Raw genomic sequence first — 26,970 nt, 5'->3', positions numbered from 1 at the left:
CAGAAGGTAGGACCAGAACCAGTGGGTTGAAATTAAATTTAAAAAGTTTCTGGCTCAACATGAGGAAGAACTTCCTGACTGTTGGAGTAATTCCTCAGTAGAACAGGCTTCCTTGGGAGGTGGTGGGTTCTCTTTCCTTGGAGGTTTTTAAGCAGAGGCTTGATGGCATCTGACAGCAATGCGGATCCTGTGAATTTAGGGGGAGGTATTTGTGGGTTTCCTGCATTGTGAAGGGGGTTGGACTAGATGACCCTGGAGGTCTCTTCCAACTCTATGATTCTAGGGATGCTCTAGGCTGATCCTGCATTGGACCGACAGAGCAGTTCCTCAGTGGAACAGGCTTCCTCGGGAGGTGGTGGGCTCTCCTTACGTGGAGGTTTTTCAACAGAGGCTAGAAGGCCATCTGACAGCAATGAGGATCCTGAGAATTTAAGGGGAATTTAAGAGGTCCCTTCCAACTCTATGATTCCTGACCATTAGAGCGATTCCTCAGTGGAACAGGCTTCCTCCTCGGGAGGTGGTGGGCTCTCCTTCCTTGGAGGTTTTTCAACAGAGGCTAGATGGCCATCTGTCAGCAATGTGGATCCTGTGAATTTAGGGGGAGGGGTTTGTGAGTTTCCTGCATTGTGCAGGGAGTTGGACTAGATGACCCTGGAGGTCCCTTTCAACTCTACCATTCTAGGATTCCTCAGGAGTGAGAAGTAAAGATCTGAAGAAGTGAGGAGTGACTCACAAAAGTTCCTCCCCTGCAATCCATTTTGTTAGTCTTAAAGGTGCTCCTGGGTTCTTGCTCTTTTCTGCTGCTACCGACGGACTAACACCCCTGCTCATCTTGATCTATATCCAAAGGGAAAAAAACAAATTCAGGGATGAGGGCTTTTCTCTGTTCCATCCTTTTGTGGGGCCAGTTTGGTGTGGAGAGCCAGTTTGGTGTGCAGAGCCAGTTTGGTGTAGTGGTTGAGTGTCCGGACTCTTATATGAGAGAACCGGATTTGATTTTCCACTTCTCCACTCGCACCTGCAGAAATGGCCTTGGGTCAGCCATAGCTCTCTTATCTGGGAGAACTGGGTTTGATTCCCCGCTCCTCCACTTGCAGCTGCTGGAATGGCCTTGGGTCAGCCATAGCTCTGGCAGAGGTTGTCCTTGAAAGGGCAGCTGCTGTGAGAGCTCTCTCAGCCGCACCCACCTCACAGGGTGTCTGTTGTGGGGGATGAAGGGAAAGGAGATTGTAGGCCACTCTGAGTCTTTGTCCTTGAAAGGGCAGCTGCTGGGGGAGCCCTCTCAGGCCTACCCACCTCACAGGGTGTCTGTTGTGGGGGAGGAATGGAAAGGAGATTGTAGTCTGCTCTGAGACTCTGTCCTTGAAAGGGCAGCTGCTGGGAGAGCCCTCTCAGCCCCACCTGCCACACAGGGTGTCTGTCGTGGGGGAGGGAGGGAAAGGAGATTGTAGGCCGCTCTGAAACGGCAGCTTCTGGGAGAGCTCTCTCAGCCCTACCCACCTCACAGGGTGTCTGTTGTGCGGGGAGAAGATATAGGAGATCGTAAGCCACTCTGAGTCTCTGATTCAGACAGAAGGGCGGGCTATAAATCTGCAATTCTTCTTATTTTTCTTCTAATAAATCGGTTCAGCTCTAGAAATAAGACCAGGTAATTCAGAACTCTGAAATCTTGGAAGAAACTTGGGCGGTGGAATTCCGGGAAGTGTCTCGGAACTTCTCACCGCTCAGGGAAGTAGGGAGCGTCTCTCCAAAAGATCAGAGCAAATTCCAAGAGTCATCCTGATGCCTGGGAAAAGTCACGCAAAATGGCTGTGAAGGAGGCGGAGCCAACCACAGAATGGCTGCCAGGGCTTCCCTTCAGTCACACAGTAAAGCGTTTAGTGCTGCGATGGCAGCTGATGCTATCGCAACGTTTAAAGAAATCTGCACAGCCAATCAAATATCCAGTGACCAATCAGAAGCCTTGCTGGGGGAAAGCTCCTCCCAGCCCCACCCACTTTCTAAACTTATTTGGCGGGCACCAGAAAAGGGTGGTACGCTGGGGACTCCTGATTGAGAGTGGGACTCATGCTCCAAATGGATATGTGCACTTTGTGACACTCCTACTGCCAGTACGGAAGCCACCAGAGAAGAGATCTGTCCCCATGGCAGCAGGACTCTCCTGGCTAATCATAATATTTTAGTGAGGTGAGATTAGTGTAGCCAGGTCCAATTCAAGGAATATCTGGGGACTTTGGGGTGGAGCCAGGAGACTTTGGCGGTGGGGCCAGGAGACTTTGGGGGGGTGGGGCCAGAAGACTTTGGGGGCGGAACCAGGAGACTTTGGGGGGTGGGGCCAGAAGACTTTGGGGGTGGGGCCAGGATAGGGTTGCCAAGTCCAATTCAAGGAATATCTGGGGACTTTGGGAGTGGGGCCAGGAGACTTTGGGGGTGGGGCCAGGAGACTTTGGGGCGGAGCAAGGATAGGGTTGCCAAGTCCAATTCAAGGGATATCTGGGGACTTTGGGGGTGGAGCTGGGAGACTTTGGGGGTGGGGCCAAGAGAGTTTGGGGGGTGGGGCCAGGAGACATTGGGGGCGGAGCCAGGATAGGGTTGCCAAGTCCAATTCAAGGAATATCTGGGGACTTTGGGGGAGGGGCCAGGAGATTTTGGGGGTGGGGCCAGGAGGCATTGGGGGCGGAGCCAGGATAGGGTTGCCAATTCCAATTCAAGGAATATCTGGGGACTTTGGGGGCGGGGCCAGGAGACTTTGGGGGTGGGGCTAGGATAGGGTTGCCAAGTCCAATTCAAGGAATATCTGGGGACTTTGGGGGCTGGGGCCAGGAGACTTTGGAGGTGGGGCCAGGATAGGGTTGCCAAGTCCAATTCAAGGAATATCTGGGGACTTTGGGGGCCGGGCCAGGAGACTTTGGGGGTGGAGCCAGGAGCAAGGTTGGGACAAGTACAACTTAACTCTAAAGGGAGTACTGGCCATCACATTTAAAGGGACCGCACACCTTTTCCATGCCTCCAAACTGTGTGTGTGTGGGGGTCCCCTGTCCCCACCTGGGGATTAGCGAAACTATAGGATCTTAGCGTACAGCTGCATAATTTTTTTTTAAAAACCCGCTAAGAGACACCATACATTTTAAACAACAAGACAGTGTAATGTAGAGGTCAGTGGTGTACTGACAAAACTTGCACATAGAACTTAATAATAATAATAGAAGAAGAAGAAGAAGAAGAAGAAGAAGAAGAAGAAGAAGAAGAAGAAGAAGAAGAAGAAGAAGAAGAAGAAGAAGAAGAAGAAGTTTTATTTATATCCCGCCCTCCCCGCCGAAGCAGGCTCAGGGCGGCTAACAAGACATGGTGTGTACCATGATTTTAATACAATTCATATGATAAAATACAATTCATAAATACAGTTAAAACAGTTACATAAAATTTTTAAAAACTACAACAAATTAGGGGTGCTACATTTCAGTGAGATATATATCCAGATGGCCAGATGTCGCTTTCAGAGTTCCACCTTATAGGCTTGTTGAAAGAGGGTGGTTTTGCAAGCCCTGCGGAACTGGTTAAAGTCCCGCAGGGCTCGCACTTCCTCCGGTAGCTGATTCCACCAGTGGGGAGCCATTATTGAGAAGGCCTGCTCCCTTGTTACTTTCAGTTTGGCCTCCTTTGGTCCAAGGATTTTTAGGAGACTTTGGGAGCTGGATCTCAGTGCTCTCTGGGGAACATAAGGAGAGAGGCGGTCCCTAAAGTAGGCAGGTCCTCGGCCATATAGGGCTTTAAAGGTAATAATCAGCACCTTGTAGTGAACTTGGAATACGATTGGAAGCCAGTGCAGCTCCCTCAGCCCAGGCCGCACGTGTTCCCACCGAGGTAGTCCCACCAGCAGCCTGGCCGCTGCATTCTGCACTAGCTGCAGTTTCCGAGTTCAGCACAGGGGCAGCCCCATGTAGAGGGCATTACAGTAGTCTAATCTCGAGGTGACCGTTGCATGGATCACTGTTGCTAGGTCGCTACGTTCCAGGAAGGGGGCCAGCTGCCTCGCCCTTTTAAGATGGAAGAAGGCGGATTTAGCAGTGGCTGCTAACTGTGCCTCCATTGTCAAGGAGGGCTCCAGTAGCACTCCCAGGCTCTTGACCCTGTGCACTGGTATCAGTCGCATCGTCAAAGACCGGTAGGGGATCTCCCCTCCCAGCTCACCGCGACCCACGCAAAGGACCTCTGTCTTCGCTGGGTTCAGCTTCAGCCCACTCAGCTTAATCCAGCCTGCCACGGCTTGCAACCCCCAGTCCAAGTTTATAGGGGTGTCGGCGGTCCGGCCGCCCATCAATAGATAGAGCTGAGTGTCATCAGCGTACTGATGGCAACCCAGCCCATGTCTCTGGGCGATCTGGGCAAGGGGGCGCATAAAGATATTAAACAGCATCGGGGAGAGAACTGCCCCTTGAGGCACCCCACAATTAAGTAGGTGTCTCTGGGACATCTCTCCTCCAACCACCACCCTTTGTCCCCGGCCTTCAAGGAAGGAGGAAAGCCACTGTAAGGCTAGCCTCCGAATTCCTGCATCGGCGAGGCGCCGGGTCAGCAGCTGATGATCGACCATATCGAACGCGGCCGATAGGTCTAACAACAGCAGTACCGCTGAGCCGCCTCGATCCAGATGTCGCCGGAGGTCATCCATGAGGGCGACCAACACCGTCTCCACCCTGTGGCCCAGGCGGAAGCCGGACTGGTATGGATCCAAGGTGGAAGCATCATCCAAGAAGCCCTGTAACTGCAACGCCACAGCCCTCTCAATAATTTTGCCCAAAAAGGGCAAGTTTGAGACCGGCCGATAATGAGCCAAAAAAGGAAGTACTTCTTCACCCAAAGGGTGATTAACATGTGGAATTCACTGCCACAGGAGGTGGTGGCGTCCAAAAGCATAGCCACCTTCAAGAAGGGGTTAGATAAAAATATGGAGCAGAGGTCCATCAGTGGCTATTAGCCACAGTGTGTGTGTGTGTGTGTGTGTGTGTATATATATATATATATATATATATATATATATATATATATATATATATATATATGTATGTATGTATGTATGTATATTTGGCCGCTGTGTGACACAGAATGTTGGACTGGATGGGCCATTGGCCTGATCTAACATGGCTTCTCTTATGTTCTTAATTCGGCCGGATCTGATGTAACCTTTTTCAGGAGGGGGCGGACCACTGCCTCTTTCAGGGGCATTGGAAAGAAGCCCTCCGAAAGAGATCTATTTATGATGTCCCGTATAGGACATCTTAGCTCCTCCTGGCAGGCCTTAATTAACCAGGAGGGGCATGGTAGTCACACATAGTTGGGTGTGTAGTGACAAGGATTCTGTCAACTTCCTCCAAGCTGAGTGGGTCGAAGCAGTCCAGGATCAAATTAGAAGACACGCACGGAGCCTCGAGTTCACTCACTGTGTCCAATATGGCAGGGCAGTCATGGCGGAGTGATTGGACCTTGTCTGCAAAAAATTTCGCAAAAGCCTCACAGCCTATTTCCAATTCCTTAACATTTGGCTTGCCTTGTGGCAATATAGTAAAATTCCAAATTATCCTAAATAATTGTGCTGGGCGCGAATTTGCAGACACAATCTTGGTCGCAAAGTATGTTTTCTTTGCTGCCTTGATTGCCATCTCATCGGACTTCATAAACTCCCTATAAGATGTTCTAGTCACTTCGTCACGGGTGCGTCGCCATTGCCTCTCTAGCCGTCTGAGACCTTGTTTCAGCTGGCCCAGCTCCGGGGTATATCACGGAGCCAGCCTACTCCGAGGCTGTAGAGGGCATCGAGGTGTGATCTCGTCAATGGCCCTAGATAGCCAGCTATTCCAGGTCTCGACCAGGCCATTGAGGGAATCGCCAGAGGGCCAGGGATCCCGCAGGGCTGTTTGGAACCGTTCTGGGTCCATCTGGCTTCGCGGGCAGTGAATTCCACATGTTGATCACCCCACTGGTAGTTGCCGCTGTCTTAGCCACAATAGGCACTAACACTCTCCAGTCCACTCCGCCCTACTAGATCCCGATATTCGAATTAACCCAACAAAACCCACCCCTCAATTGCCCTTGTATATAATTGGTCAAATAAATAACTTAAATCGGATGGCTAAAATTAATTATAAATCCCACCCCGTTAATTATCCTCCATTTCATCGGCCAATAAAATTTACAAATTCAAACCCAATATATACAATAAAGACATGATAAATCCATCAAATGAGTTAATTACGAATCAATTTAAAACCAGTAGTTCATGAGTGAGGAGATAGAACATTACTAAAGTGCAATATAAGTTCTTCCAAAAGGGTGATCAACATGTGGAATTCACTGCCACAGGAGGTGGTGGCGGCCACAAGCATAGCCACCTTCAAGTGGGGTTTAGATAAAAATATGGAGCAGAGGTCCATCAGTGGCTATTAACCACAAAAAAAAAATTGCCACTGTGTGACACAGAGTGTTGGACTGGAGGGACCACTGGCCTGATCCAACATGGCTTCTCTTATGTTCTTATGTGACAGAGTGTTGGACTGGATGGGCCACTGGCCTGATCCAACATGGCTTCTCTTATGTTCTTATGTGACGCAGAGTGTTGGACTGGATGGGCCACTGGCCTGATCCAACATGGCTTCTCTTATGTTCTTATGTGACACAGAGTGTTGGACTGGTTGGGCCATTGGCCTGATCCTACATGGCTTCTCTTCTGTTCTTATGTGACACAGAGTGTTGGACTGGAGGGGTCATTGGCCTGATCCAACAGGGCTTCTCTTATGTTCTTATGTGACACAGAGTATTGGACTGGAGGGGCCACTGGCCTGATCCAACAGGGCTTCTCTTATGTTCTTATGTGACACAGAGTGCTGGACTGGAGGGGCCATTGGCCTGATCCAACAGGGCTTCTCTTATGTTCTTATGTGACACAGAGTGTTGGACTGGAGGGGCCACTAGCCTGATCCAACATGTCTTCTCTTATGTTCTTATGTGACACAGAGTGTTGGACTGGAGGGGCTTCTGGCCTGATCCAACAGGGCTTCTCTTATGTTCTTATGTGACACAGAGTGTTGGACTGGAGGGGCCACTGGCCTGATCCAACAGGGCTTCTCTTATGTTCTTATGTGACACAGAGTGTTGGACTGGAGGGGCCACTGGCCTGATCCAACAGGGCTTCTCTTATGTTCTTATGTGACACAGAGTGTTGGACTGGATGGGCCACTGGCCTGATCCAACAGGGCTTCTCTTATGTTCTTATGTGACACAGAGTGTTGGACTGGAGGGGCCACTGGCCTGATCCAACAGGGCTTCTCTTATGTTCTTATGTGACACAGAGTGTTGGACTGGATGGGCCACTGGCCTGATCCAACAGGGCTTCTCTTATGTTCTTATGTGACACAGAGTGTTGGACTGGATGGGCCACTGGGCTGATCCAACAGGGCTTCTCTTATGTTCTTATGTGACACAGAGTGTTGGACTGGAGGGGCCACTGGCCTGATCCAACAGGGCTTCTCTTATGTGACACAGAGTGTTGGACTGGAGGGGCCACTGGCCTGATCCAACATGGCTTCTCTTATGTTCTTATGTGACACAGAGTGTTGGACTGGAGGGGCCACGGGCCTGATCCAACATGGCTTCTCTTATGTTCTTATGTGACACACAGTGTTGGACTGTAGGGGCCACTGGCCTAATCCAGCATGGCTTCTCTTATGTTCTTATATGACACAGAGTGTTGGACTGGAGGGGCCACGGGCCTGATCCAACATGGCTTCTCTTATGTTCTTATGTGACACACAGTGTTGGACTGTAGGGGCCACTGCCCTAATCCAGCATGGCTTCTCTTATGTTCTTATGTGACACAGAGTGTTGGACTGGAGGGGCCATTGGCCTGATCCAACATGGCTTCTCTTATGTTCTTATGTGACACACAGTGTTGGACTGGAGGGGCCACGGGCCTGATCCAACATGGCTTCTCTTATGTTCTTATGTGACACAGAGTGTTGGACTGTAGGGGCCACTGGCCTAATCCAGCATGGCTTCTCTTATGTTCTTATATGACACAGAGTGTTGGACTGGAGGGGCCACGGGCCTGATCCAACATGGCTTCTCTTATGTTCTTATGTGACACACAGTGTTGGACTGTAGGGGCCACTGGCCTAATCCAGCATGGCTTCTCTTATGTTCTTATATGACACAGAGTGTTGGACTGGAGGGGCCACGGGCCTGATCCAACATGGCTTCTCTTATGTTCTTATGTGACACACAGTGTTGGACTGTAGGGGCCACTGGCCTGATCTAACATGGCTTCTCTTATGTTCTTATGTTCCTGGTTGAGGTAGTATACGGTATGGTATGAGGTAATATGTTGAGTGTAGTAAAGTGCGGGTGGAGTGCAGAGCCAGCATTGATGTAGGGGGCAGTGCCGTGCCAGGTGTAACACCGAAAGCAGCGATCGTCCTACCGGGTGCGGAGTCCAGTAGCCAAGGCCCAGTATCTTCCACGCAGCCTGGTGAGCCCGGGGAGGGCAGAGACCCCCCTCGTGTTTATTTATGGTGTCTCTTAGCGTGTGTTTTTTCCCCTAACTGGAGATTGGCAACCCTACCTTTAGGTCAGGGGTGGCCAACAGTAGCTCTCCAGATGTTTTTTGCCTACAACTCCCATCAGCCCCAGCCAGCATGGCCAATGGCTGGGGCTGATGGGTGTTGTAGGCAAAAAACATCTGGAGAGCTACCGTTGGCCACCCCTGCTTTAGGTCGTTATATCTGATGAAAGAAACTTTGGCTCTCGAAAGTCTATACCCCAAAGAATCTTGTTGGTCTCTCAGATGCTTCTAGACTCGAATCCAGCTCTTCTACTGTTTGGTGTAGCCAGTTTGTTGTAGTGGTTAAGTGTGCGGACTCTTATCTGGGAGAGCCGGGTTTGATTCCCCACTCCTCCACTCGCAGCTGCTAGCATGGTCTTGGGTCAGCCATAGCTCTGGCAGAGGTTGTCCTTGAAAGGGCAGCTGCTGTGAGAGCCCTCTCCAGCCCCACCCACCTCACAGGGTGTCTGTTGTGGGGGGAGGAAGGGAAAGGAGATTGTGAGCCGCTCTGAGACTCTTTGGAGTGGAGGGCGGGATATAAATCCAATATCTTCATCTACCTCACAGGGTGTCTGTTGTGGGGGAGGACGGGAAAGGAAATTGTGAGCCGCTCTGAGACTCTTCAGAGTGGAGGGCGGGATATAAATCCAATATCTTCATCTACCTCACAGGGTGTCTGTTGTGGGGGGAGGAAGGGAAAGGAGATTGTGAGCCGCTCTGAGACTCTTCGGAGTGGAGGGCGGGATTTAAATCCAATATCTTCATCTACCTCACAGGGTGTCTGTTGTGGGGGGGAGGAAGGGAAAGGAGATTGTGAGCCGCTCCCACTAGAAATTCTGCAGGATAAGCTTTCCAGAGTCAAAGCCTCCATCGTCAGATACCCCCCAAAATCTCATTGGTCTCTAAGCTGCTACTGAATTCGAACCTGGCTCTCGTCCCGCGAACCCACGGGACCGCCCTCTGAAACGCTCCCTTCGATACGGCATTTCAGATCTCCCCCTTCCCTTTTGTAGGAATCATCTACGCGGCAACCGCCATTGGGCCTACGATAGCGTTCCCCATGATGTCGTTCATGTTACAAATCTACGTTGACGCCAGCAAAGTCTCCATAGGTGAGTTAAGAGGGCTTCTAGGCGACTTTCTAACTGAGTGCACCATCCCCAAAAAAGCAGAGGAGCACCAGAGTTAGCACGTTGAGTTCTCTGCTGCAGGAAGTGGCGGTGACCACAAGCGTAGATGTTTTCAAGAGGGGATTGGATGAACATCTGGAGCAGTGGTCCATCAGTGTCTATTAGCAACAGCGTATTCATGGAACTCTCTTGTCTGGGGCAAGTGATGCTCTGTATTCTTGGTGCTTTGGGGGGGCACAGTGAGAGGGCTTCTAGAGTCTTGCTCCCATTGATGGACCTCCTGATGGCACTTGGTTTTTTTGGCCACTGTGTGACAGAGAGCATTGGACTGCATGAACCACTGGCCTGATCCAACACGGCTTCTCTTATGTTCCTGTGTCTGGGGCAGTGATGCTCTGTTTTCTTGGTGCTTTGGAGGGGGGCACAGTGGGAGAGCTTCTACTGTCCTGGCCCCACTGATGGACCTCCTGATGGCACCTGGGTTTTTTGGGGCACTGTGTGACAGAGAGCATTGGACTGGAGGGGCCATTGGCTTGATCCAATATGGCTTCCATTATGTTCTTATGTCTGGGGCAGTGATGCTCTGTCTTCTTGGTGCTTGTGGGGAGGGCGCAGTGGGAGTGCTTCTAGTGTCTTGGCCCCACTGATGGAACTCCTGATGGCGCCTGGTTGTTTTTGACCCCTTTATGACACAGAGTGTTGGACTGGATGGGCCACTGGACAGATCCAACATGGCTTCTCTTATGTTCTTATGTGATTCAGAGTGTTGGACTGGAGGGGCCATGGGCCTGATCCAACATGGCTTCTCTTATGTAATTCAGAGTGTTGGACTGGAGGGGCCACTGGCCTGATCCAACAGGGCTTCTCTTATGTGACACAGAGTGTTGGACTGGTTTGCCACTGGCCTAATCCAACATGGCTTCTCTTATGTGCTTATGTGACACTGTGTGTTGGACTGGATGGGCCTTTGGCCTGATCCAACATGGCTTCTCTTATGTTCTTATGTGACACAGAGTGTTGGACTGGAGGGGCCATTGGCCTGATCCAACATGGCTTCTTTTAGGTTCTTATGTCTGCGGCAGTGATATTCTTGGTGCTTGAGGGGGGCAACAGTGGGAGAGCTGCTGGAGTCCTGACCCAGCTGGTCAGCCTCCCAACAGCCTCTGGGTTTTGGCCCCTGTGCAACACAGATTGTTGTACTGGATGGGCCATTAGCCTGATCCAGCATGGCTTCTCTTGTGTTCTTAGGTCTAGGGTAGTGAAGCTCTGTCTTCTTGGTGTTTGAAGGGGCACAGTGGGAGGGCTTCTAGTGTCCTGGCCACACTGGTGGACCTCCTGATGGCACTTGGTTTTTTTAGCCACTGTGTGACACAGAGTGTTAGACTGGATGGGCCATTGACCTGATCCAACATGGCTTCTCTTATGCTCTTATGTCTGGGACAGTGATACTCTGTCTTCTTGGTGCTGCGGGGGGGGGCAACAGTGGGAGGGTTTCTAGTGTGCTGGCCCCACTGGTGGACCTCCTTATGACCCCTGGGGTTTTTGCCCACTGTGCGACACAGAGTGTTGGACTGGATGGGCCATTGGCCTGATCCAACATGGCTTCTCTTGTGTTCTTATGGGAAGAAGCACCCCTCTGTTCCCTTCAGCGTTGGAGTCTCCAGCAGTCCTTCCCTCCCCTTTCCCACCTGTTCAGCTTTTCCATCTTGCTTGCCTTTCAGTGGAAATTCAGCTCACCACCAAAGATCCCCGATGGGTCGGCGCTTGGTGGCTGGGGTTCCTCTTTGCGTCTGCTCTGGCTGCCATCTCAGCGATACCTTATTTCTTCTTCCCGAGAGAGCTGCCAAAAGAGGTGAGGAGGGCTGGCAAAAGGTGCGTGCCCGGGCCGGGTCTCCTTTGAGTGGGCCGTCTGCCGAGCGAGCGGCTGGGTTGCTTTGGGCTTTGTTGGACGATAAAATCAGGCCCTTTTCAACACACGTGGACACCCGTGCTTCTGCCTGATGCTGAATTGGTCCATCAAGGTCAGTCTTGTCTACTCAGACTGGCAACCGCTTTCTGGGTATTAGGAGGAGGTCTTTTCACATCACTTACCTGCCTAGTTCTTTTTGCTGGAGATGCCGGGGATTGAACCTGGGACCTTCTGCATGCCAAGCAGATGCTCCACCACTGAGCCACAGCCCCATTCATGGCTCTCCAGCTGAGGTTCTTCACGCCTACTTGCCTGGACCCTTTTTGGTTGAAGATGCCGGGGATTGAACCTGGGACCTTCTTCTTACCAAGCAGATGCTCTACCACAGAGCTACAGCCCCATACATGCTCTCCAGGGTCTCCAGCTGAGGTTCTTCACGCCTACTTGCCTGGACCCTTTTTGGTTGGAGATGCTGGGGATTGAACCTGGGACCTTCTGCTTACCAAGCAGATGCTCTACCACTGAGCTACAGCCCCATACATGCTCTCCAGGGTCTCCAGCTGAGGTTCTTCACGCCTACTTGCCTGGACCCTTTTTGGTTGAAGATGCCGGGGATTGAACCTGGGACCTTCTTCTTACCAAGCAGATGCTCTACCACTGAGCTACAGCCCCATACATGCTCTCCAGGGTCTCCAGCTGAGGTTCTTCACGCCTACTTGCCTGGACCCTTTTTGGTTGGAGATGCCGGGGATTGAACCTGGGACCTTCTGCTTACCAAGCAGATGCTCTGCCACTGAGCTACGACCCGTGTTCATGGCTCTCCAGGGTCTCAGGTAGAGGTCTTTCCCATCAATTGCTACCTGCTCCTTTCAGCCCAGGGGTGGCCAAACTGTGTCTCGGGAGCCACATGTGGCTCTTTTATACATATCGTGTGGCTCTTAAAGCCGCCCCCCCCCCCCCCCCGCCGCATTAGCCAGCTAGGAGAAGGCATTTCTGTTTCTATCTCATTTCTCTAAGCCAAGCCGAACCTGCCACCAGGAAGGAAAATAAATGGGGGAGGGAAGAGGGAGGTGGAAAGAAAGCAACTTTCAATGCATTCTCCAGGCCATGATTTAAAGAGAGAATGCCTTCTCCAAGCCAGCTGGCGGGGCAGTGGGGGCTGCACAGTGGAAGATGGGTCCAGTGCATGCAATGAGACAAACAACCAACATCCCTGTCTGCTTTGGACAGCACTGAAAATAAGACTTCTGTTTCTCAGGCTGCCTTCCAGCTCAATGGGCAGTTTCCCCGGCAGATCCAGCCAAGCAAAACATGTTCTCATTTTTTGTCCAAAAGAGGAAGTCCTTTTTTTTGTTCTTTCCTGAACTCTGCAGAGAGTCGCTGGCACGCGCTTTCCTGCAGGCACCGTAAAGCAGCGACGCTGGAAGCGGATGGCTCTTTTGTTTCCCCCCCAGGCCTCGGTCGGTTGTGCCTGATTGCGAACGATCCCTTGGCGTGCTTCGCAGGAGGAGATGGGACAGTGACGGCACCCTGGCTGCTTCCCAGCCTTCCAGTGTCTTTCTTCCTGCCCACGCTCCACCTGCTTTTTTCATTAGGCCCCATTGCCTGCAAGACTCTGTGGCCAGCCTGAGCACAGCATGGGGCAAAAGCCCCAGTCTGGTGTAGTGGTGAAGTGTGCAGACTCTTATCTGGGAGAACCGGGTTTGATTCCCCACTCCTCACTTGCAGCTGCTGGAATGGCCTTGGGTCAGCCAGAGCTCTCTTCTCTAGGAGAACCGGGTTTGATTCCCCACTCCTCCACTTGCAGCTGCTGGAATGGCCTTGGGTCAGCCAGAGCTCTCTTATCTGGGAGAACCGGGTTTGATTCCCCACTCCTGCACTTGCAGCTGCTGGAATGGCCTTGGGTCAGCCAGAGCTCTCTTATCTGGGAGAACCGGGTTTGATTCCCCACTCCTCCACTTGCACCTGCTGGAATGGCCTTGGGTCAGCCAGAGCTCTCTTATCTGGGAGAACCGGGTTTGATTCCCCACTCCTCCACTTGCACCTGCTGGAATGGCCTTGGGTCAGCCAGAGCTCTCTTATCTGGGAGAACCGGGTTTGATTCCCCACTCCTCCACTTGCAGCTGCTGGAATGGCCTTGGGTCAGCCAGAGCTCTTTTATCTGGGAGAACCGGGTTTGATTCCCCACTCCTCCACTTGCACCTGCTGGAATGGCCTTGCGTCAGCCAGAGCTCTCTTATCTGGGAGAACCGGGTTTGATTCCCCACTCCTCCACTTGCAGCTGCTGGAATGGCCTTGGGTCAGCCAGAGCTCTTTTATCTGGGAGAACCGGGTTTGATTCCCCACTCCTCCACTTGCAGCTGCTGGAATGGCCTTGGGTCAGCCAGAGCTCTCTTATCTGGGAGAACCGGGTTTGATTCCCCACTCCTCCACTTTCAGCTGCTGGAATGGCCTTGGGTCAACCAGAGCTCTCTTATCTGGGAGAACCGGGTTTGATTCCCCCACTCCTCCACTTGCAGCTGCTGGAATGGCCTTGGGTCAGCCAGAGCTCTCTTATCTGGGAGAACTGGGTTTGATTCCCCACTCCTCACTTGCAGCTGCTGGAATGGCCTTGGGTCAGCCAGAGCTCTCTTATCTGGGAGAACCGGGTTTGATTCCCCACTCCTCACTTGCAGCTGCTGGAATGGCCTTGGGTCAGCCAGAGCTCTCTTATCTGGGAGAACCGGGTTTGATTCCCCACTCCTCCACTTGCAGCTGCTGGAATGGCCTTGGGTCAGCCAGAGCTCTCTTCTCTGGGAGAACTGGGTTTGATTCCCCACTCCTCACTTGCAGCTGCTGGAATGGCCTTGGGTCAGCCAGAGCTCTCTTATCTGGGAGAACCGGGTTTGATTCCCCACTCCTCCACTTGCAGCTGCTGGAATGGCCTTGGGTCAGCCAGAGCTCTCTTATCTGGGAGAACTGGGTTTGATTCCCCACTCCTCACTTGCAGCTGCTGGAATGGCCTTGGGTCAGCCAGAGCTCTCTTATCTGGGAGAACCGGGTTTGATTCCCCACTCCTCCACTTGCAGCTGCTGGAATGGCCTTGGGTCAGCCAGAGCTCTCTTATCTGGGAGAACTGGGTTTGATTCCCCACTCCTCACTTGCAGCTGCTGGAATGGCCTTGGGTCAGCCATAGCTCTCTTATCTGGGAGAATCGGGTTTGAGTCCCCCCTCCTCCACTTGCAGCTGATGGAATGGCCTTGGGTCAGCCAGAGCTCTTATCTGGGAGAAGCGGGTTTGATTCCCCACTCCTTAACTTGCAGCTCCTGGAATGGCCTTGGGTCAGCCAGAGCTCTTATCTGGGAGAACTGGGTTTGATTCCTCACTCCTCCACTTGCAGCTGCTGGGATGGCCTTGGGTCAGCCAGAGCTCTTATCTGGGAGAACCGGGTTTGATTCCGCACACCTCCACTTGCAGCTGCTGGAATGGCCTTGGGTCTGCCAGAGCTCTCTGATCTGGGAGAAGCGGGTTTGATTCCCCACTCCTCCACTTGCAGCTGCTGGAATAGTCTTGGGTCAGCCAGAGCTCTCTTATCTGGGAGAATCGGGTTTGAGTCCCCCCTCCTCCACTTGCAGCTGCTGGAATGGCCTTGGGTCAGCCAGAGCTCTCTTATCTGGGAGAACAGGGTTTGAGTCCCCCCTCCTCCACTTGCAGCTGCTGGAATGGCCTTGGGTCAGCCAGAGCTCTTATCTGGGAGAACCGGTTTTGATTCCGCACACCTCCACTTGCAGCTGCTGGAATGGCCTTGGGTCAGCCATGGCTCTCTTATCTGGGAGAACCGGGTTTGATTCCCCACTCCTTCACTTGCAGCTGCTGGAATGGCCTTGGGTCAGCCATAGCTCTCTTATCTGGGAGAACTGGGTTTGATTCCCCACTCCTCCACTTGCAGCTGCTGGAATGGCCTTGGGTCAGCCAGAGCTCTTATCTGGGAGAACCGAGTTTGATTCCTCACTCCTCCACTTGCAGCTGCTGGGATGGCCTTGGGTCAGCCAGAGCTCTTATCTGGGAGAACCGGGTTTGATTCCGCACACCTCCACTTGCAGCTGCTGGAATGGCCTTGGGTCAACCAGAGCTCTCTGATCTGGGAGAAGCGGGTTTGATTCCCCACTCCTCCCCTTGCAGCTGCTGGAATGCCCTGCGGCCATAGCTCTCTGATCTGGGAGAACCGGGTTTGATTCCCCACTCCTCCACTTGCAGCTGCTGGAATGGCCTTGGGTCAGCCAGAGCTCTTTGATCTGGGAGAAGCGGGTTTGATTCCCCACTCCTCCTCTTGCAGCTGCTGGAATGGCCTTGGGTCAGCCAGAGCTCTCTGATCTGGGAGAACCGGGTTTGATTCCCCACTCCTCCACTTGCAGCTGCTGGAATGGCCTTGGGTCAGCCAGAGCTCTCTGATCTGGGAGAAGCGGGTTTGATTCCCCACTCCTCCACTTGCAGCTGCTGGAATGGCCTTGGGTCAGCCAGAGCTCTTTGATCTGGGAGAAGCGGGTTTGATTCCCCACTCCTCCTCTTGCAGCTGCTGGAATGGCCTTGGGTCAGCCAGAGCTCTTTGATCTGGGAGAAGCGGGTTTGATTCCCCACTCCTCCTCTTGCAGCTGCTGGAATGGCCTTGGGTCAGCCAGAGCTCTCTGATCTGGGAGAAGCGGGTTTGATTCCCCACTCCTCCCCTTGCAGCTGCTGGAATGCCCTGCGGTCAGCCATAGCTCTCTGATCTGGGAGAACCGGGTTTGATTCCCCACTCCTCCACTTGCAGCTGCTGGAATGGCCTTGGGTCAGCCAGAGCTCTCTGATCTGGGAGAAGCGGGTTTGATTCCCCACTCCTCCCCTTGCAGCTGCTGGAATGGCCTTGCATCAGCCATAGCTCTCGTAGGAGTTGTCCTTGAAAGGGCCAGTTTGGTGTAGCAGTGAAGTGCATGGACTCTTATCAGTGAGAGCCAGGTTCAATTCCCCACTCCTCCATTTGCAGCTGCTGGAATGGCCTTGCGTCAGCCATAGCTCTTGTAGGAGTTGTCTTTGAAAGGGCCAGTTTGGTGTAGCATTGAAGTTTGCGGACTCTTCTCTGGGAGAGCCGGGTTCGATTCCCCACTCCTCCACTTGCAGCTGCTGGAATGGCCTTGGGTCAGCCATAGCTCTCGTAGGAGTTGTCCTTGAAAGGGCAGGTGCTGCAAGAGCTCTCTCAGTCCTACCCACCTCACAGAGTGTCTGTTATGGGGGAGGCAGGTAAAGGAGATTGAGTCGCTCTGAGACTTGTACCTGCTGGAATGGCTTTTAGATAGGGTTGCCAGGTCCAATTCAAGAAATACCTGGGGACTTTGGGGGTGGAGCCAGGAGACTTTGGGGGTGGAGCCAGGAGACTTTGGGGGTGGAGCCAGGAGACTTTGGGGGTGGAGCCAGGAGACTTTGGGGGTGGCCCAGGAGCTAGGTTGCGACAAGCACAGTTGAACTCCAAAGGGAGTTCTGGCCATCACATTTCAAGGGACTGCACACCTTTTAAACGTTGGCGTATTCGCTGATATGCTCTGGGTTCGTGAGGCTTACGAATATACAGCACACTGACTTGTGCTAACTTATTACATTTATTTACAGATTTACAAGTTTATAGTTGGTCTGGTGTACACCGGTCAAAGTGCTTCGCCAGACAATATGTTCGTTAGCAGAGGATACACTGTACAAGCTCTTCCTAGTTATATCTCTCTCGGCTTGGCTTCGCGAACGAAGATTTAAGAAGGGTGCAATAGTCCACGTCTGCTGCAGGCTCGCTGGTGGCTGACAAGACCAATGCGGGACAGGCAGGTCCGGCCACAGTGGCTGCAGGGAAAAGTATGTGGATATGCCCTTCAGGCCTGCGCAGAGGAATTTTTTAGGTGAAGCGCAGTGTGCGCGGTACTGGCTCCACCCTTTCACCTGGGGGTCATCTGCCATGGCCCAGTAAGCCGGGACGCCGGCAGCGAGTCCTCCAGGTGGTAGGTGTTACATTAACGAGCTCTATCTGCCTGGGTTTGATGTTAGAGTTTTCCTTCTCTTAGGCTGGCGAGGTTGGTGGGCCCAGCCTGCCCATCCGGTTATACCGCCGGACAATTCGGTCGCACCATGACGTAGCAAACTCTGTGAAAAATGGGGGGGACCAGCGAGAAGGTGTTGCTACGGATGCAGTAATGCAGGAGAGGCCATTGCAGTGACCATCTGCCAGGCATAGCCAGACAGTGACCACGCGGCATTCACTACACCGGGAGAGGAGAGGCTATGTATTGCGCATACACTTTCCCTGGGGGGGGTAGGATACCCAGAGGGAGCCCACCCCCCCGCCCCCCCTAGTTATATACACATAGCTATATACAAGCACCAATCAGCGCACAGTGCTGAGTCATCCTGCGTAAGCACAAGTCCTCTGGACAGAACCGGTTTGCACCTGCTAAGGGAAGCTGTCAGGAACTTTCACAGATCACGAACTGTCAGTTGCATTAGACTCCGGCCTGAAGTCTTACTAGCAAGCATGTGCTGACATTAAATGCCTTCCCTCCATTGGAAATAATGGATAGGGGCACCCTCTTTGGGGGCTCATAGAATTGGACCTCCTGGTCCAATCCTTTTTTTTTTGTGTGAATAAACAATTTTTATTAGTAACATATGGTAGCAAAACTATATCTACAACTTATAAAAACTTAAAGTAAAAGAAAAAACTTTCTACCCCATATCTTACTTTTCCCCCACCCCTCCCCCCGTTACTTGACCCCGCCAGTGTTATTTACTTAAAGGAAACAAATATTAAAGGTACGCTTAACTATTAAAGAAATAAACCCCCAAAGTTATATTCTTATTTTAGAAACCTTAATCATTATCAAAGATTGTCCAATGTCGTTTTATTTTCCACTCTTTTTCTACGTATCTTCTGAATTTCTTCCACTCCAACTTAAAAAGTTCCAAATCATAGTCTCTTAATTTTCTTGTTAATTTGTCCATTTCACTCCATGACATAACTTTTGTAATCCAATCCCATTTCTCTGGTATTTTTTCTTGCTTCCATAGCTGCGCATACAGTGTCCTAGCAGCTGAGAGCAAGTACCATATTAAAGTTCTGTCTTCTTTTGGAAATTTTTCCATTTGTAATCCCAGCAGAAAAGTCTCTGCCACTTTATTGAATTCATATCCCAAAATCTTAGAAATAATAATAATAATAATAATAATAAATTTTATTTCTACCCCGCCCTCCCCGCAAAGCGGCTCAGGGCGGCTAACAGTAAGTAATATATTAACATAAATAGTAAAACATTAGATTAGCAATTAAAATTACACATATAAAAACCCGTTAATTCAGTTAAAATACTTAATTTACAATTACATTATATATATATCTGGCAGTAATAGCTGTTCTGGCGCTGATTCTGCCAGTTTAAATGGTGTTAAAGATGGCGGTTCTTCGTTCATTGCAACTCAGCAGTCCGTATCTTTATAGGCGTGTCTAAAAAGGGCAGTCTTGCAGGCCCTGCGGAACTGGTCGAGGTTCCGCAGGGCCCGCACCTCCTCCGGGAGCTGGTTCCACAGTGCAGGTGCCGCAACTGAAAAGGCTCGCACCCTGGTGCTTTGGAGCCTGGCCTCTCTCGGCCCAGGGATGGTCATTTTGTTTTTACTTGCTGACCTCAGTGCCCTCTGGGGTTCATACGGGGAGAGACGGTCCCTTAGGTAGGCAGGTCCTCGGCCATATAGGGCTTTAAAGGTAATAACCAACACTTTGTACTGGACTCGGTAGATAACCGGCAGCCAGTGCAGTCCGCGCAGCCCCAGCTGTATGTGCTCCCATTTCGGGAGCCCCAGTAACAGCCTGGCCGCCGCATTCTGCACTAGCTGCAGCTTCCGAGTCCGGCACAGAGGTAGCCCCAAGTAGAGGGCATTACAGTAGTCCAATCTTGAGGTGACCGTTGCATGGATCACTGTTGCGAGGTCGCGGCGTTCCAGGAAGGGGGCCAACTGCCTTGCCCGCTTCAGATGAAAGAATGCTGACTTGGCAGTGGCTGCTATCTGGGCCTCCATTGATAATGAAGGCTCCAGTAAAACACCCAAACTCTTTACCTGGCGCACTGGTTCCAATAGTGCGCCGTCGAAGGTTGGGAGAGCTATTTCCCCTCCCTGGGCGCCGCGACCCACGCAAAGGACCTCTGTTGCTGAATCATTTGCCAAAACATTTTAGCCCTTTCACAAGTCCACCACATATGGTAGAAAGAACCTTCGTGCTTTTTACATTTCCAACACCTATCTGGCATCTTGTTGTTCATCTTTGCTAATTTTTTGGAGTCATATACCATCTATACATCATCTTAAAATAGTTTTCTTTAATACTATGACATGTTGCGAGTTTCTTAGAATTTTTCCACAAATATTCCCAAGTTTCCATCTTTATTTCTTTATTTACATTAATTGCCCATTTTATCATTTGAGATTTCACTACTTCATCTTCTGTAGACCATTGTAAGAGTAATTTGTATACTTTTGAAATTAATTTCTCATTATCTCCAAGCAGAACTCTTTCCATTTCTGTTTGCTCCTTCCTTATTCCTTCAGTTTTGATATCATTCTCCACCAAACTTTTTATTTGTTGCATTTGAAACCAATCATACTTGTAACTCAGTTCTTCTGCAGTTTTCAGTTCTATTTTTCCACTTTGGTCCAATCCTTTTGAAACTTGGCGAGTGTTTTGAGGAAAGGGACTGGACGCTATGTTGAAAGTTTGGTGCCTCTACCTCAAAAACCAATCCGCCCCCCAAAGCCCCAGGTACCCGCAGATCAGTTTATCATTATACCCAATCAGTCTCCTTAGAAGATATTGGATTTATATCCCGCCCTCCACTCCGAAGAGTCTCAGAGCGGCTCACAATCTCCTTTCCCATCCTCCCCCACAACAGACACCCTGTGAGGTAGATGAAGATATTGGATTTATATCCCACCCTCCACTCCGAAGAGTCTCAGAGCGGCTCACAATCTCCTTTACCTTCCCCCCCACAACAGACACCCTGTGAGGTAGATGAAGATATTGGATTGATATCCCGCCCTCCACTCCGAAGAGTCCAGAGCGGCTCACAATCTCCTTTACCTTCCTCCCCCACAACAGACACCCTGTGAGGTAGATGAAGATATTGGATTTATATCCCGCCCTCCACTCCAAAGGGTCTCAGAGCGGCTCACAATCTCCTTTCCCTTCCTCCCCCACAACAGACACCCTGTGAGGTGGGTGGGGCTGAGAGGGCTCTCACAGCAGCTGCCCTTTCAAGGACAGAGTCTCAGAGCGGCCTACAATCTCCTTTCCCTTCCTCCCCCACAACAGACACCCTGTGAGGTAGATGAAGATATTGGATTTATATCCCGCCCTCCACTCCGAAGAGTCTCAGAGCGGCTCACAATCTCCTTTACCTTCCTCCCCCACAACAGACACCCTGTGAGGTAGATGAAGATATTGGATTTATATCCCGCCCTCCACTCCGAAGAGTCTCAGAGCGGCTCACAATCTCCTTTACCTTCCTCCCCCACAACAGACACCCTGTGAGGTAGATGAAGATATTGGATTTATATCCCGCCCTCCACTCCAAAGGGTCTCAGAGCGGCTCACAATCTCCTTTCCCTTCCTCCCCCACAACAGACACCCTGTGAGGTGGGTGGGGCTGAGAGGGCTCTCACAGCAGCTGCCCTTTCAAGGACAGAGTCTCAGAGCGGCCTACAATCTCCTTTCCCTTCCTCCCCCACAACAGACACCCTGTGAGGTAGATGAAGATATTGGATTTATATCCCGCCCTCCACTCCGAAGAGTCTCAGAGCGGCTCACAATCTCCTTTACCTTCCTCCCCCACAACAGACACCCTGTGAGGTTGATGAAGATATTGGATTTATATCCCGTCCTCCACTCCGAAGAGTCTCAGAGCAGCTCACAATCTCCTTTCCCTTCCCCCCCCCACAACAGACACCCTGTGAGGTAGATGAAGATATTGGATTTATATCCCGCCCTCCACTCCGAAGAGTCTCAGAGCGGCTCGCAATCTCCTTTCCCTTCCTCCCCACAACAGACACCCTGTGAGGTAGATGAAGATATTGCATTTATATCCCGCCCTCCACTCCGAAGAGTCTCAGAGCAGCTCACAATCTCCTTTGCCTTCCTCCCCCACAACAGACACCCTGTGAGGTAGAAGAAGATATTGGATTTATATCCCACCCTCCACTCAAAAGTCTCAGAGCGGCTCACAATCTCCTTTACCTTCCTCCCCCACAACAGACACCCTGTGAGGTGGGTGGGGCTGGAGAGGGCTCTCACAGCAGCTGCCCTTTCAAGGACAACCTCTGCCAGAGCTATGGCTGACCCAAGGCCATGCTAGCAGGTGCAAGTGGAGGAGTGGGGAATCAAACCCGGTTCTCCCAGATAAGAGTCCGCACATTTAACCACTACACCAAACCGGCTCTCCAACACACACCCCCTTTTGTAAACTGGGATAATTGTAGAATCAAGCCAAGAGTCAGGGATGGAGCCATGCAGATCGATCAAAGAGAACAATTTTGCAAGGGTCAAGAGCCACCAATCGGCAAACTTTGTGAATACCTCAGCGGGAAGGCCATCAGGGCCAGGTGCTTTACCCACTTTTAAATCCTGGCCCCACTGGTGGAGCTCCTGACAGCCCCCGGGCTTTGTCCACTGTGTGACATGGGTTGGTTGGTCCATTGGCCTGATCCAACATGGCTTTTCCTTATAGCACCTTTCCCTTCTTCTAGAAAGAAGATCCACTGAAGGTGATTCAAGAACTATGCGAGAGGGACCTGGTGGATGAGCCTAGAGTGAAACTGGAAGATCTCACTCTGCGGAACTTCATCAAAAGTAAGTCTTGGTCTTTCGCCTACTGGAAAGTCTCACCTGGCTGGATTTAACTAGATACAGAGGTGGAGATGGCTGCTAATCTACACTGGGAGTGATAAAAAGCCAGAGATGAGCCTATGACTTTCCCCAGGAAATGCCAGGGGTGCCATAAAAGTACAGCTTTAAATACAGGAATACAGCATACTAAAGCTTGATGTATAGATGAATTATCAGTCAGCATAAAGCAGACCATTTTCCGTCTCGTCCTATAACAGTCCTGCTTCTTCCTATGAATTACTCAAAAACGTTCGGTTCCCACATTTAGGTCAGGAAGTCCTGTGTTCCTCTAATAAAGATATAAGGCAGGGGCAGCCAACGGTAGCTCTCCAGATGTTTTTTGCCTACAACTCCCATCAGCCCCAGCTATTGGCCATGCTGGCTGGGGCTGAGGGGAGTTGTAGGCAAAAAACATCTGGAGAGCTACCATTGGCCACCCAGTATAGGGTGTTTTTACACTGACAGTTTGTGACTCACTATCACCACATTGGAAACTCACATTTTACATAACCTAACATTCTCATAACTGTTTTACATCCTTGCTGCCCGAAGCCCGAAGCATCTACATTTGTTTCGGTGAGAGGGAGGGAGGAAGGTAGAGAGGGAGAGAGGCAGAGAGAGAGGAAGGAAGGCAGAGAGGGAGGGAGGAAGGAAGGCAGAGAGGGAGGGAGGGAGAAAGGAAGGTAGAGAGGGAGGAAGGGAGGGAGGCAGAGAGGGAGGAAGGGAAGAAGGAAGGCAGGGAGGGAGGGAGGCAGAGAAGGAGGAAGGGAAGAAGGAAGGCAGAGAGGGAGGGAGGAAGTCAGAGAGGGTGGAGGAAGGAAGGCAAACAGTGAGGGAGGGAGGAAGGAAGGCAAACTGTGGGAGGGAGGAAGGAAGGCAGAGAGGGAGGGAGGAAGGCAGAGAGGGAGGGAGAGAAAAAGGAAGGCAGAGATGGAGGGAGGAAGGATGGAAGGCAGAGAGGGAGGGAGGGAGGGAGGAAGGCCGAGAGGGAGGGAGGCAGAGAGGGAGGAAGGGAAGAAGGAAGTCAGAGAGGGAGGGAGGGAGGCAGAGAGGGAGGGAGGAAGGAAGGCAATCAGTGAGGGAGGGAGGAAGGAAGGAAGGCAGAGAGGGAGGGAGGGAGGAAGGCAGAGACGGAGGGAGGGAGGGAGGAAGGAAGGAAGGCAGAGAGGGAGGGAGGAAGACAAAGAGGGAGAAAGGAAGGCAGAGAGGGAGGGAGGAAGAGAGGAAAGAAGGCAGAGAGGAAGGGAGGGAGGCAGAGAGGGGGAAGGGAGGAAGAGAGGGAGGGAGGAAGGCAGAGAGGGAGGGAAGAAGGAAGGCAAAGAGGAAGGGAGGGAGGAAGGAAGGCAGAGAGTGAGGGAGGTAGGAAGGAAGGCAAAGAGGGAGGGAGGAACAGAGGGAGGGGGGAAGGAAGGCAGAGAGGGAGGGAGGAAGGAAGGCAAAGAGGGAGGGAGGGAGGAAGGCAAAGAGGAAGGGAGGGAGGAAGGCAGAAAGGGAGGAAGGCAAAGAGGGAGGGAGGGAGGCAGGAAGGCAGAGAGGGAGGGAGGGAGGGAGGAAGGCAGAGATGAGGGAGGGAGGAAGGAAGGCAGAGAGGGAGGGTGGAAGGCAGAGAGGGAGGGAGGGAGGAAGAGAGGAAGGAAGGCAGAGAGGGAGAGAGGGAGGGGAAAAGGAGGGAGGGAGGAAGAGAGGGAGGGAGGAAGGCAAAGATGGAGGGAGGGAGGAAGAGAGGAAGGAAGGCAGAGAGGGAGGGAGGGAGGAAGAGAGGAAGGAAAGAGAGGGAGGGAAGAAGAGAGGGAGGGAGGAAGGCAAAGATGGAGGGAGGGAGGAAGAGAGGAAGGAAGGCAGAGAGGGAGGGAGGGAAGGAAGGAAGGCAAAGAGGGAGGGAGGAAGGAAGGCAGAGATGGAGGGAGGAAGGCAGAGTGGGAGGGAGGCAGAGAAGGAGGAAGGGAGGAAGGAAGGCAGAGAGGGAGGGAAGAAGAGAGGAAGGAAGGCAGAGAGGGAGGGAGGCAGAGAGGGAGGGAGGAAGAGAGGGAGTGAGGGAGGAAGGCAGAGAGGGAGGGAGGGAGGAAGGCAAAGATGGAGGAAGGGAGGAAGAGAGGAATAAAAGCAGAGAGGGAGGGTGGGAGGAAGAGAGGGAGGGAAAGAGGGAGGAAGGCAGGGAGGGAGGGAGGATGGCAAAGAGGGAGGGAGGGAGGAAGGCCCTGTTGTTGGCCTTCAGAGGAACTGGCTGGCCCTTGTGTGAGACAGGAGGCTGGACTAGATGGACCCTCCCTGGTCTGATCCAGCAGGGCTCTTCTGATGTTCTTCTCAGGGGAAGGCCTCAGCCTCTTTGCCCTGTTGTTGGTCCTCTAGAGGAACTGGCTGGCCACTGTGAGACAGGAGGCTGGACTAGATGGACCCTCCCTGGTCTGATCCAGCAGGGCTCTTCTGATGTTCTTCTTACCATTTTTAGGTAAAATTATTGAGAGGGCAGTGGCGTTGCAGCTACAGAGGTTTCTAGATGACGCTTCCGTTCTTGACCCGTGCCAGTCTGGTTTCTGACCGGGCCATGGGACGGAGACGGTGCTGATTGCCTTGGTGGATGACCTCCAGCGGCAACTGGATCGTGGCGGTGTTGCGGTACTGATGTTATTAGACCTGTCGGCGGCATTTGACACAGTCGACCATCAGTTGCTAATACGCCGCCTCGCCGATATTGGGGTTGGGGGGTTAGCCTTGCAATGGCTCTCCTCCTGCCTCTCAGGTCGGGGACAAAGGGTGGCTATTGGGGGGGAGCGATCCCGGAGACACACACTAGATTGTGGTGTGCCTCAGGGAGCAGTTCTCTCCCCAATGTTGTTCAACATCTACATGCGCCCCCTCGCCGAGATTGCCCGGATGTTTGGGCTGGGTTGCCATCAATACGCAGATGACACCCAGCTCTATCTACTAATGGACGGCCGGCCCGCCTCCGCCCCAGGGAACCTAGATCGGGCTTTAGAGGCTGTTGCGACGTGGCTCAGACTGAGTGGGCTGAAGTTGAACCCAGCGAAGACAGGGGTCCTTTGTGTGGGCCGCGGCGCTCTGGGAGGGGAAATAGCTCTCCCAGCCTTCGATGGCGCACCATTGAAATCAGCGCGCCAGGTAAAGAGCCTGGGTGTTTTACTGGAGCCTTCATTATCCATGGAGGCCCAGATAGCAGCCACTGCCAAGCCAGCATTCTTCCATCTGAAGCGGGCAAGGCAGTTGGCCCCTTTCCTGGAGCGTCGCGACCTCGCAACAGTGATCCATGCAACGGTCACCTCAAGATTGGACTACTGTAATGCCCTCTACTTGGGGGCTACCTTTGTGCCGGACCCGGAAGTTGCAGCTGGTGCAGAATGCGGTGGCCAGGCTATTATTGGGGCTCCCGAAATGGGAGCACATACGGCCGGGGCTCCGTGGACTGCACTGGCTGCCAATTACATACCGAGTCCAGTACAACGTGTTGGTCATTACCTTTAAAGCCTTGTATGGCCGAGGACCAGCCTACCTGAGGGACCGTCTCTCCCCATATGAACGCCAGAGGGCACTGAGGTCAGTCGGAAAAAATAAAATGACTATCCCTGGGCCGAGAGAGGTCAAGCTCCAGAATACCAGAGCACAGGCCTTTTCAGTTGCGGCCCCTGCCCTATGGAATCAGCTTCCGGAGGAGGTGCGGGCCCTGCGGAACCGACTGCTGAATCGTTGTGAACTAAGGACCCGCCAGCACGGTCCGGTTCTAAGGACCTACATTAGCATGGAATTATTTTAAACTGGCAGAACCAGCGTCAGAATGCCACCATTGCTGCCAGATTAACTTGAATTATGAATTTTAAATATATTAACTGGTTTTGATAATGTTTAAAGTTTTATGTTAAACTTAAAGTTTTTACTTATTAAAGATTTCAGGTTTTCACGGCTGGTAACATCATTAGGGTTTGTAGAATCTTTCGGGCTCAAGTGCCGTGTTCTACTGGAGAAAGTTTTCCTTCCAGACGTTTCGTTCTCGGCTGCGGAGAACATCCTCAGTGGCGTTGCAGCCGGAGCAGGCGCTCTGACCTTCTTGGCTGCTGTGCATTGAGTGGGGCCAGGGCTGCTGGAGAGCTGCTATTTCTAGGCTGGAGGGGGTGTGATGAAAGGGCAATTGGTTTGGGGATGTGCCCATTGTTTGGTGGGGCTTCCTGGAAGGGTAGTGATAAGGAAACTGGCTGTTTTTACTTATTATTGTATGTATAACATGTTGCTAGCCGCCCTGAGCCGCCTAGGCGGGGAGGGCGGGATACAAATAAAATTTATTATTATTATTATTATTATTATGAGTCCGCACACTTAACCTCTACACCAATGTGGCTCCTGAGCCGTAGTTTGGCCTCCCCTCTCCACTTCCCCGAGATCCACCCTATAAAATGCTATCAGCCCC

The 26,970-nt window shown here is 51.9% G+C and overlaps 1 protein-coding gene across 1 annotated transcript in view; it reads left to right on the top strand.

Moving 5' to 3' along the window:
* LOC132569171 (solute carrier organic anion transporter family member 2B1-like) overlaps positions 1-26,970 on the top strand; it is a 97,043-nt gene that overhangs the window by 10,385 nt on the left and 59,688 nt on the right. Inside the window, exons 4-6 of the mRNA XM_060235360.1 lie at positions 9,607-9,705; positions 11,445-11,575; positions 22,415-22,517. Coding sequence (XP_060091343.1) covers positions 9,607-9,705; positions 11,445-11,575; positions 22,415-22,517 — 333 coding nt within the window. The remainder of the gene's footprint in view (positions 1-9,606; positions 9,706-11,444; positions 11,576-22,414; positions 22,518-26,970) is intronic.

Source organism: Heteronotia binoei, chromosome 3 (assembly GCF_032191835.1).
Source record: "Heteronotia binoei isolate CCM8104 ecotype False Entrance Well chromosome 3, APGP_CSIRO_Hbin_v1, whole genome shotgun sequence".
Classification (NCBI taxonomy): domain Eukaryota; kingdom Metazoa; phylum Chordata; class Lepidosauria; order Squamata; family Gekkonidae; genus Heteronotia; species Heteronotia binoei.
Note: the sequence above shows the minus strand (reverse complement) of the source record. Positions and strands in the feature narration are given on the sequence as shown.